Source organism: Aquila chrysaetos, chromosome 1, assembly GCF_900496995.4.
Source record: "Aquila chrysaetos chrysaetos chromosome 1, bAquChr1.4, whole genome shotgun sequence".
NCBI lineage: Eukaryota > Metazoa > Chordata > Aves > Accipitriformes > Accipitridae > Aquila > Aquila chrysaetos.
Window position 1 is genome coordinate 49,798,657 of NC_044004.1, and position 12,302 is coordinate 49,810,958.

The 12,302-nt window shown below is 36.7% G+C and overlaps 1 protein-coding gene across 5 annotated transcripts in view; it reads left to right on the plus strand.

The window, feature by feature from the left end:
- Positions 1 to 12,302, plus strand: part of FBXW7 (F-box and WD repeat domain containing 7) — a 187,613-nt gene that overhangs the window by 99,379 nt on the left and 75,932 nt on the right. For 4 of the 5 annotated variants that reach the window (XM_041122390.1, XM_030010890.2, XM_030010879.2 and 1 more), the window contains one exon: positions 2,391 to 2,477. The exons of the other annotated variant lie outside the window; for it this stretch is intronic. In XM_041122390.1, coding sequence (XP_040978324.1) covers positions 2,391 to 2,477 — 87 coding nt within the window. The remainder of the gene's footprint in view (positions 1 to 2,390; positions 2,478 to 12,302) is intronic. 5 annotated transcript variants of the gene reach the window in all.

The following is a 12,302-nucleotide window of genomic DNA, read 5'->3' on the forward strand; positions in this document are numbered from 1 at the left end:
AGCTTTGCTATGGCTGGACTGTTGAGAATGACTCTTCCATGTACGTCCCCTGACATTTTGGGACCATGAGGCCTTGGAGAAGCCCTAGTGTAATTCAAACACAATTTGAACTGGCATGAAAATCTCACCTGGAGCCAGGCTTTGTTTGTTTTATTGCTTGTGGTACAACAGGTCTACACTTGGTTTTTTTTCCCATGAAATACAGAGAAAGCCATCAGTTTGCATGTTTTATTAGTAGTTTTGCCTCTTTTGCATACTATTCAAGTGTACATTTTTTAGGAAATTCTGATCTTTGTGAGATCAAAATGATCCTCTCCATTGGTTTCCTCCATACCCTCTTCAGGGGTCTGGGTCATTATATTTTCTTATACATGCAGTTTTTTTATTGGGTAAACTTGGATACAATAGAAGCTTTTTAGAGCAATAGTTTTTTTCTGTGCAGCACCACTACTACAGTTGCAGTTAGTTTTGTACAGCAGTGCCTTATTTCTACACAGCTTATTCATTTGCTGTACAAAGCAGGCTAATGTACAATGCAGCATTTAGGTACTATTTGTATAGTCGTATTAGAAATCCCTCACATAAATAAACTTGGGACCACCGTCACTATATAAGAGTGGTTACTAGTGTAGTATAGCCTGCCTTGCTTTGCTAACAAAATGGTTCTTGCTCTTTCTGCACATGGGCAGGGACCAGCATGAATACCAAGAGAGCTATAAGGCCTGTGTATAATGTAAATCATAGTACATTCTGTATGCTACGGCTATGCAGAGCTTACTAAAAATGTTATTTAGGAAGTATATTATCAAATATATTAAAAGGATTATTGCGCTATTATTATTATTTTGAGAAGGTGACTTTTAAAATGTTGCAGTGCTCTCCCTTATCCATTTGAGGGCAGCTGTTCACCGATGTTAAGAACTGTGGAAAAACTGTCTGGGGTTCTGCTTTTTGCATTTTAATCTTTCTATACTTGCAAATACTTCATTTAGGTCTCTCTAGGTCTTGTACTGTTCCATCACCATATTAAAATGTCATGAGTTTGTTTATTTTTTTCTAGTAATGTTAATATACAAAACAATTGTTGGCTCTAGGTGAAGATTCTGTAAAGTTTGAGTAAGCTGGTTTTTGTTGTTAAGATGAAGGCTTGGATCCATGTCTTAAAACCATGGCCTTCCGGAGTTAAGTATACTGAATGAGCAAGTTAATTTTGAAAGATCTGCTTTCTGGTAAACAGCTGCTAAAAACCTCTGCTGCAGGATCACTTTGAATTACTCTGACTGGAAGTTATAAAAATTATTGCTGCTTACTACATGCTTTCATTTTACAAAGCCATCTCTTCACTGGACCGGCCAAAAAAGAAAGAGGAATCTTCTGGATTCTTAAGTTTCCAGTTAATAGTCCATGATGATCTCAAACTTGTATTTTCAAACTCAAGTTTTTAGGCACTTTTATGCATTTAAATAAAGATTCAAATGTGATCTTTTGATTAAAGTGACAGGCACTTAAAAAAAAGCATCTTTGGAAATCAGCCCCACTTTATTTAGAAACAGGAACTTAGAGAAACATATTACAAAGCATTAAAGCTCAAATTTTCATAGTTTCACATTTGTCAAGTTTTTGCTTTATATATATATATATATGTTTTCTCACCCTGTGTAATATAAAAAATACACACTTTTAAAGATAAAAGCAACAGAGTGGCTTTTTAAACTCTACATTTAGAGCTTAAATTAGAATTATATGTGTAATAAATACAAAAATAAGTGTTATCTACTATATGCAATATATTCCTGACACTTCAAAGACAGCCAACCCTCTCCATTTTTTCTTCCTGTTACACCCTCTTACTGCTTAAATTAGACTGTTGTATTTTCAGGCTAAGGACTTTCACTTATTAAATGTTTATAGCTGTCCAGAATAGCTTGGGGCCTTTAAACATTACTGTAAGACAGTAATACCTGCAGTCAGTAATGTGTAGCAAATCTAAGACTAGAAAGAAGTGATGATACATGGAAATAAAATTGGGCCAACAAGATCTCATCTGCTAGTGCAAGTGTTTTTTCTGGGAGACGATGATAAAAAAGGGGGGAAAAAATAGGCAGAGATAAAAACTGAACCTTTTCCTTATTGCTGTGATAAAGTGTGAAATCCAGCATTGTAATTTCATGTGGGACAAAAAAAAGCCTTATTCTGCTTTGGCTTTATCCACTTGGAAAGGGGACTACACTGAATGTGAACAGGATAATTTTTTTCAGCTAGAAGCATGTCCCTGTGGAATTGCTCTAGAATAGTTTGGAAGTTCCTGAGGAAAAAATAATGTACTGTTGGGACTTTTATCTCAAACCACAAAAGAAGAAGGGCTGACAATCAGAGTTTTGTCTTTTCAGAGGTGTGAGAATAACCTGCGACTGGAGACTTGCGCTGTGAGCGGTGCTTGGAGAATGCCATACTTCAGTCTTGTCTGCTCCCCAATTGTATGTAAATCTGTAAATGGGCCAAGTTATGTTCCTGTTTTGCACTTCGGTTATGACCTAATATTAAAAAAAGGGGGGGGGGGGCGGGTGCAGGGAGTAAGCCTGTAAAGTCATAAGATACTAGGGTCTGATATCAACTAATAAAGGCTGGTGCTAAAATAGTGATCTGCCACACTGTCAAATTCTCCTTTCAGCAATTGTGCAATGAAACAATCTTTTAAAACCGAGTTTATTTCAGCAGTTTCTCTTAGCGCACACAGACATCTCTGTATCCAATTAAATGAAATATTGAGTATTTATTAAACTAGAATCTGAGGTTTGCTTTGTATGAAATACTGTATCTGATCTTGTTGACTTATGTGCATGCTATTCAGATCTCAAATTATATTAATACAAATACATTTTGGTAAACTTCCCACTTTGTTGGAACAATTGAGACAGCGACCGGTACATCAAAGCTGGAAAAGCTTGACCTGTTGCTTCTTTTTGAATGATACATCAATAGGGATATGTGAGTTGATCTCTTCGGGGTTTTTGTCTCTGTTCTTCACTTTAGACAAAAGGCTACTCTTTTGCCCTCTTTGGAGTAATTCAGTGAAGTTTTCGTATTTGAGTGAAACTGAGATCCGAAGACACCTTTCCAAAGTCTTCCAGCCAAGTGAAAGCCTAGTATTTGTTGTATAAAATAATGAAGTAATTCAGAATGATGCTATAAACTGTGATCTAATGATATCACTGTTGAGTACAGGCTAATGGTAAACTGGTTTTTGTGGTTTATAGGATAAAGTATAAAGAAGGAAATGTAAAGAGTCTTTCAGAAGATGTATGTCTAAATGTGATTTAGAATGGCATTTGAATGGAATGGTAGAAAAGAAAAAAAATCAGTGCATGAAAATATTGTGCTACCCAGCATTCTATCACAGCATTTCTGTATGCAACATCCGTAAGGAAATAAGGATTTTTTTTGTTGTTGTTTGTCTGAGAGATATTTTGTTGTAAGTGAATGCTTACTGTAATGTATATGTACTCAATGAAACTGTAGGGATTTTTATAGATTTTTTGTGTGTGTGTGTGTAAGAAGCATTCAACAAGCAAATATTTGGTCAGGTGAGGTCCTCTATATGTGAGACAGACATGCTTACAGCTTGGCCTTTTGAAGGGGAAACAAAGGGCTAAGTGGAGATGCTAATACAGGCACATTTTAATCCTGTCTTTTGTCAAGTTACAGTGTTGTGCTTCAAGCATTAAGTATTACTACAGTCCCTTTTTTGCCCTCACATAATTATACAGTTAATTATCTTTGCTGGGTTGTGCATAAAGGGACTTGTAAGATTTCTTAATGGTCATTTATTCACTGTGTTTTGGACTATACTGACTCAGTTCATACAAGGGCTTTGATGGCTTTCTGCATCTCATATCAGCAATTTCATAAGACATTTTCACAGGCTTTTGTCTCTTTCTACTTAGTTTTGCTCAAAAAGGTTTTCAAAATTTGAATATATTTTTTAGAAACATGTCCAAGTATAGGGATTGGAAAGAGATTGTGGGAACCTAGAGGCATTGTAGGAAAGCTAATTTGATCAAGAAATTATGTAAAATGGAAGTAAACTAATTGCGGATAATCTGAGTAATAGACATTGCTATTCTAGCTTCGTTCAGTGGAATAAGAACTTTTTTCCTGAAAAATGGTCCTCAGTCAGGTTTGTTGCTAAGGGCAGGCAGACCTCTTCCCACATCCTTCAGGGCACACTGGTGTGAGAGGAAGAGCCCTTCTCCTTTCCATCAGTGTGATGGATAGTCCTGAGCAAACTGGTACTCACACCTGTGATGGCCAGAAAAGGGAAGACTATTTCAGTATCATTGCATCCTGGAGCTAAAGCCCCCCTGGATGCTGCTGCTCACCCCAGAGCAGCAGGGAAAGGGGAGAAGGTGCAGGCTGGGGTACTTGTACATAAGTAAAAAGGGCCAGGAAGAAGGAGCTAAAAATCACAATGTAGATGAAAATACAATGATAGCCTGCCTCTACTTTTATTAAAAGAGCAAGTTTCGAGCCAATGTCTTCAGTTTGGGGGACTCCCAAATTTTTTTCCAATTTTTTTTTTTTCATTTTTGTTACCTTTTTTAACTTTTGGGTTTAGCAACGTATTATGTTTGTGGAGACGGTGGTTGAAAAACTGCTAGCAAAGTCCAGGTCAGTTTTTTAGTCACTAGCTGTCAAATTCTAGTGGAAGTCTAGAATTCTGTCCGGAGAGTGGTAGAGTAGATCCTGCAGTAACACTGTTACTGTCTGAAGGTTGTAATCTCCTTGGATTCTCCTTCTGAAGGCACAATGCCAACTCGTAAAAAAAATAAAGTAATAGTAAAAAAAAAAAAAAATTCTTCCTTTAAAGCACAGGCATAAGCTGCTGGGGCTACTAAAACTCCTGGCAGTCATGATTTTCTTCTTTTTCAATCTGCGGATCCCTTTTTGGAGAAGGGTTCTTCTGACATTGCAGGGGAGGTCCACCAGCTGTTTGACTGGCAGGAGCAGTCTGCCTGCCCCTTGGTAGTTTAATTCCTGTCTATACTAGGATAGCTTGCACTTCACTGAGCAGCAGACAGGTCAGGACACTTGGCAGGAGAAGGTTGAGAGACAAAGGCAGCAGGCTGTGGGGAGCTGAATCACCAGTCTGAAACTTTTTTAAAGAAAGAAAGAAATCATGCAACTTCAGAAGCAAAATTTTTAGCAATGTTGTTGCATTATTAGTAGACTTGACAAAGTAAGAAAATAAAATGTCCAAACCTGGGAAAACTGCCATCAACCATGGCTTGGTTCCTGTTGATCTTAAAAGTGCCAAAGAACCTCTACCACACCAAACCGTGATGAAGATATTTAGCATCAGCATCATTGCGCAGGGCCTGCCCTTCTGCCGTAGGCGGGTAAGTGTAAAAGTCTTTAAAACCTGAATTTTGATCACTTGGCTTGTAGCTCAGTGCTTTGTCATGGTGCATTCATTCCATGAGGAAATACTTATATCTGTGTTATCAATTCACTCAGGGTGCCATAGAGGAGCCTTTGGGTCATTTATTTCAATAATTCTTGTGCTTTAATTTAATTAAAATCCATACGTGTTCTCTTAGCTATTACTCATTTGAAGGGACATGCTAGAGATTCTTTTATAGTTGTAAACCATGTAGATGAAAACAAATGCTGTACAAAATAGGTGCATTCATAAATGTGTATTTTGCTTTTATTCACTCTTTTAGGTGATGTAGATAGTTTGGAGTAAAATCCATTGAATGCAGTTTCGAATTGGCACATGTGACTTGTTGGATACTAAAATAGGGAATTTAGAGATGTTTAATATTTAAATGTTTTTAGTACGAATTCTGAAAATAGAATTTTCGTCCTTTTGTAACTCAGTAATGGAGATAACATTTTTGCTGTTACAGGAAATAAAAATAGCATGTTACTATGTGGAGGTTGCGATATAGTTTATATATAGACAATCCTAGCCTGACAAACTATCACGGGTCTTATGCTACAACTTCATGAACTATATGAATAAAGTGGCTGTTAAAGCACATTATATGAGTAAAAAAAATAAAAAAAGTCTTTAAAATTTTGTTCTTTCTGTAATACACAATTTTCAATAAAAAGTATTTTCACATCAACTTACATCATGATTTTGTAACTCAGTTTGCATACTGCTGAGCTCATATTCTTTAAAGTAAAATTAATTTTTCTTCTTTATTACTCTTTGGAAATTTTTTCAGTAAAATTATAATGACATTTGCTCTTCATAATGAATTTTCCCAACACTACTTTGAGTTTTCTGTTGCTACTGAATAAATACTATTGCCATTTATTGATGCAAGTTTTAAAATCTAGCTCAGCTTTTGTAAATGTGCTGGCTTTCCTTGAATGTCAATATACTCCTTTTTAGTAAAGTTAGTTAAATCACACACAAAATTTAAATTTGACAAGATGACCATTGAAAGCTTGATTCTTTTTACTATGTTGCTTTGAATGTCTGAGAATGTTTCTTATATGTAAAAGGTATATGGCATGTGTTGAAAGCTAGCAACGTAATATCAACCTGCAGCAATGCAAAAATTAGAACATATATATCTACATGTGACTTCAATATTGGATCATGTGCATTTCAGAAAAGAATACTTTTCTGAAATTATATATTATACATATGTGTTTGAACATTGAATAGGAACATGTCATAAAGTTGAAAGTGATAAAGTAACGCTTTATTTTAATAGATGTGCTCTCAAATTTTTTATATGATTTGAGAACTATTTGCTTAAAAATAAGCATTTGGAATATGTTTGGATAGTTTTAGTTCCTTTGTCTTGGATAAAGCATAGTATGCAGCGTAGAAGATAAGTTTAGTAGATTTATTTCACAAGTCTTTTTGTGGCTATATTAATACACTATACTGTTGGAACTTTAATGCTGATGTTTTATGTGTGTATTTTCTGTAATGAGAAGTGTGGTCACACATTAACTTATCACAAATATGAAAAAAGTAATTTCTCTGAAATCACTCTGAAATGCTGTGAAAAAGCAGTTCTCCGAAGACTTTGCATTGTTCCAAAATGACCACATTCTGTCTTGGTTGTCCTGCCCTACACTGTGTTCAAGCAGTCAGTTTAATGACTCGGAGGTTTTAGGTCTAGGAGGTTCTAAGAAGCTGTTCAGCATTGACTTTTCTTTTAGCATTAGGACTAAGCAGGAAATTAAGAAATTCTGTAAATGTATGTTTTACCAGCTAAGCTATCATCAATCTATTTAAGTTTATCTTGTCTTCTGAAACTAGTAATTCTCAGTATGATGGCTGCTGCTAGTGGCAAAGACTAGAGCTCCGCCTTTAGTCTCATGCCTTGCAACATGCAAAGCCTGCATGTAACTCACAACGATTACCATATTGGGTTCCTTCCATGCTAACATGCGTAGGTGGTGTGTAAGATCTCCGTTTTCATTTCTGCATATTAAAAAATAACAACAAAACCCCCTAATTTTGGGTATCAACAGATGAGAGAATCAATACTTTTGTTACATAGATTTATCATTTTGTTAAACGTAGCAAGAACCAAAAAAGTATTTTCAAGTAAAATATGAGTTCTGACACAAAGTCTTCACTGATACGCAACTCTTAGATATTTTTCTTTAAATTCTACTTTTCATTGAATAAGTAATGCATTGAATTATTTAGCATTTAATGTTCAGACCTAAACTTGATGTGCTTTAGAAGATGAGCTACAGTTTGCGTCTATGTTATTGAGTTGGTAATATGTCAATACCAACTTTTTTCTGGCAAGTGTATGATCGGGCCATTCAAACACTGACCTGACTTAAAGATTATTGACCTTCTCCTTGTTTGAACTCATTTCTTCCCCTCCTTAATTGTACATTAAACCGAGCAAAACATCTTTAAAATGTGTACTATGATCCTTGGAGTAAAAATACTTCCGCTACAAGAGCTGACAATTCATAGCTTCTGCATCCTCTGCATTAGTTATACTGGGCTTCTATGAAGAAGTGCACTATAAATGGTCACAGGACTTAACAGTTTGCCCTTGTGCATTTTGTCAGTTTGCTCATGTAGTGAAAACACTTGTCTGCAATACTACTAATCTGAATCCAGTTAAAAATAGTATTGCTTAGCATTCTTTGTGTAGCACTTGAGAATAACTTTAGTGCATAGCTCTAGAAGTACTGTACTTACACAATAAACGTATGTATTCCTTCAAAGCTGTCGCTGAAAACATTGATGCAGTATCGTCAAACGTAAACATAGCCATGGTCCTCTTTAGCCCTTCACATATCTTTTGCAGGCACTGAAGTAGCTTTTGCAGTATAATGTGCAAATGAAGCAATGAATACCTTTCAACTAGTACACACTTCAGGTATCAGATATCATTTAGCTCTTCAGTGCAATGTAACTGCAGCTGATCATTGAACGTACTTACAAGATAGTCACGCATGTCACATATGTTCCAAAATCGAGTGCTCTATTTTTTTTGCCACGATAAATACTTTCAGTTGACAAAAAAATTGGTCTCTTAATTAACGATGTCATTTTTCCCTTAGACTGCTTTTAAACCACTAACAGTAGAAGTGTTTTTCCTTCTGAACTCTTACAATTCTTAACTATTTCGAAGGCTCTACTTTAAAAATAGATTTCTTCCCTCTTTAGTTTTCCATGTTTTTCCTGAAAATTCCAATGCTTGTTGCTCATGGAGGTTGCTGTGTAACAATTTCATCACATTGAATATATGTTTTTAAGAAGTGCTAATAAGCTGGAGAATTTGTGAACGTGAGTTGTTCACTTGCAGCATTCCTTCATTTCAAGTCACTTAAGTAGCACTGAATTGTTAATAAAGCAGGGGTTTCAGTATGCACCCTGTGGTATTGCAAGCTAGAAAAGTCAGGGTAATAAATGTATCCGCTTTCAGCACCCGTGCTCTCAGAAATGCCAGATTTTGTTACACTGTACTGTTTTGTGAGAACAGTTTTGCTGGATGTGCATATGTTTCACCCTTAAAATGTATCCAGCCAAATTTTGGCAATTCATCAACTTAATTCATCAATGAAATGCTTCCCTCTGCAGGACGTACTTGTGTGTTGAGTGAACATAGGATAAAGCATTTAAGCATTGATTTATATACCAGCCTGTGTTTTTTATTTATAAGAGCATCCACTGGCCTTACGCGTTACATATGGTATTGGTCCATTTGTTACTACAGTAGAGCACTTGGAATGAGACTCCAGTTCCTTTTCCTTCATCTGGTTGACTTGTATGCTAATAATTTATTTGAAATACTAATGTGTCTTATGCATGAACAACTTCATTTATTTGGACTTGTTTCTTTATCCCTTCATTTCTGTGTTAAAACAATCAAAACACCCTTTTCATTGTCAGTCAAATCTACGTAAATGCTTGTGCAAGCAATTTAACCAAGTAGTCCATCTGTTCAGTTTTTCAGGGAAATGTAGTCCTGAATTTTTCTGCAACAAATCATATTTCTTGCTTGAGTACAGCACGCTATTTCATGGATGACAGTAAGAAGTTACTTAATGGACAAAAAACTATTTAGCTTTCCCTGAAATGGTATATCCTCCCATCTTACACTTCCCTGTATTTCAGCTGACTTTGGATCAGGTCCTGAGTAATATGAAAAAGAACTAAACTGTTTTCCCCTTCAACACAAAATTGAAAAAAAATTACCTCTTTTTCCCTTGGAATTTCTTACCGTTTGGTAAGAAGAGACTATCAGAAGAGCATAAAGAAAAAATGTGGGCAATGTGAGTGTGTGTGCGTGCATATATATGTGTATAATTTTTTTCATTTAAAACTTAAGGGAGTCTTAAGAGTCTGTCACTGGACAAATCAGAGCACTCCTATATGCCTGTGTCTTCTACAAGAGACCTTTTGGGTTTGGGCTTTGTGGCAGGGAACTTGCATTATTGCCGCTGGTGGTAAGAAGCCTCTTCGAGTGGCTGTCAGAAATAACTTACTTTCAAAGCTGGTTTAGCCTTTACTTCAGATTCCCTTGTTTTTGTTATAATTTGTCACCCAAATGGAAGTACAGATCTTGGACTGATCAATTGATATTTACATGAAAGGAAGTTAGTTCTTGTCCTCTGTGCTTGTTTCTCGTAAAGGAGTGTGTCCATTGCTCTGGATATCCAAATATTCACAATAAAGCCAGCCTTATAGAGGTTTTACTTTTCATTGTTAAACTTATAATTTATAGTGTTTGTTTTCTTGCTTATATTATTTTTGGAGTTTCAGTTTTGGAAGATCTTTGGAATGAAACAGAAGTACTTCAGAGGTCCACCAGAAGGAAGTTAACTGAAAAGGCAGATGGTTTTGAGTGGAAAGAAAGGAACACTGAAAAGTTACAGAAATGAGCAAGACTAAGTCTTGTGTAACACTCTGCCTAGAGGGTAACTCCTTTCAGAAGATAATGTTGAATCATGAACTATTTCCTCTCTTTTTTAAAGTATACGCAGTATCTCCACTCTGAATCTTGCTTTTCCCATGCCTTTCATCTCCTCTCACAAGGGGCATAAAAAGTTCTTCCTGTGTGAGGTGATAGCCTTGAAGAAAAGCAGTGTGTTACTTATTTTCTCAATGTGGAGCAGTGGCAGTCTAAAAATTACCTTCTTCACCTTTATATTTTTTCCTGCTTTCTGCAATTATCTCTTTGATTTTGCTTGCAAACCGGTTGACTCTGTACTGTACTTGAGGAAATAAAATAGGAATCACAGAAGTGGAAAAAGAAGTGGACAGATCTTCAATTATCTGGTCAACTCAAGGTGGTGTGGTTCAACCTGACTCAGCTGAAGAGCTCCATGGTCTCCCAGGCTATGCTTACAAGAGGTTTGCCAAGCCATACCAAAATCCATCTCTTTTCTTTTTTTTTATCCTCAAAACCATCAATACAGTCAGATGTAGCCAGTGTTTATGGCTCTATATAACTAAATACAGGCAGAAGTATGCTTCTGTCTACCCCCCTCCCCTTCTGTGGGGTGTTACAGAAGCTCTGGGCTTAAGATAGCCATTTGTAGGAGGGAGCACTTAGTTTGCTGTTCAAACAGCTGTTCCCTGTGTCCACTGGAAAAAAGAAAATTGCTAGCTAAACTGTGCATATCTAGTCCAACTTGCTGTACTGGGTTGAAAATACTTGGACAGCCTCTGACAACCTCTTACAACTTCCTTGGGGTTGGGTTGGGGGGGGGGGGGGGGTGTTCTTTTTTTCTTTCTCCAAACCTCCACTGCAACATGCCATAGAACTCCCAGAGAGTGCTTTTTCAGAATATTCAGTGATCCTCTGTCACCATACTGACTCTTTGAGAAGCACTTTTATATTTGAATTGTTCTACCTATTTCTGGCCAAGGTAAAAGCAGCAATTGGAAGCTCATTTATATTTAATGCTAACTAAAATGTTTTTCTTTATGGTTTTGATGCATTTAAAACTTCCATTTCTTGTGCAATGAGTAGTGCTGTCTGTTACAGTCTGATGCACGGGTGCAGATGCTAAAAGCATGTTACGGCGGTTCTGCAGTCAGTCACTTCCCTTCAGGAGGTGTCAGAAGGAAGGTTGCCTGGGCAATTTTGCTCCTTTGTGCCCAGTTGTTTAGATGTCTTTAGAAACCTTTATTGTTACTCACGTTGAGCTATTCAAACGTGCTGGATTGACTTTGTGAAAGCTCTTTACCTGCTTTGCTTAAAGTCTGTCTGTTTTATTATCTCAAGCTGTGGAGGTTATAGCATCCAGCAGAAGAAAAAAGGGAATGGGAGACAGCAGTGATGCCATAAACTGACCCAGCTGCCTCTTTGCTGATTGATCATGCCAGAGGGGAACTCATGAAATGTATAATTAAATACTTCATTTATTGCTTTGAAACCTAGTTGCCTTAACCACGAACCTCCTTTTTCTCTTTTTGCAGTCCCTTGTATCACTAAGTAAACACTTTTTCCCCTTCTACAAAAAATGAAGCCATTGTAATTTCCTGAACAGATCTTTTTCAGGTATGGGGAAAGGATCCTTTGTAAGGAAAAAATGCTCTGCTGTGTCATGACTATCTCTTAATACAGGAACACAAAGGGGGCAAATTAATTTTAACTGGCAGTTGTTGTTCTGACATTCCCCAGATTCTGAGTGGAAGTCGAACTGAACTAGAATGACACCCAGACAAGTCATAAGCAGGGGGTTGTAGCATTAGCATCTTGCTCTCTGATCTCTGCTGCTTCTCACAACCAATTGATTGTCGTTCCTTATGTGATGAGCTGTTACTGTCAGGGAATGATGATTTTGCCAGT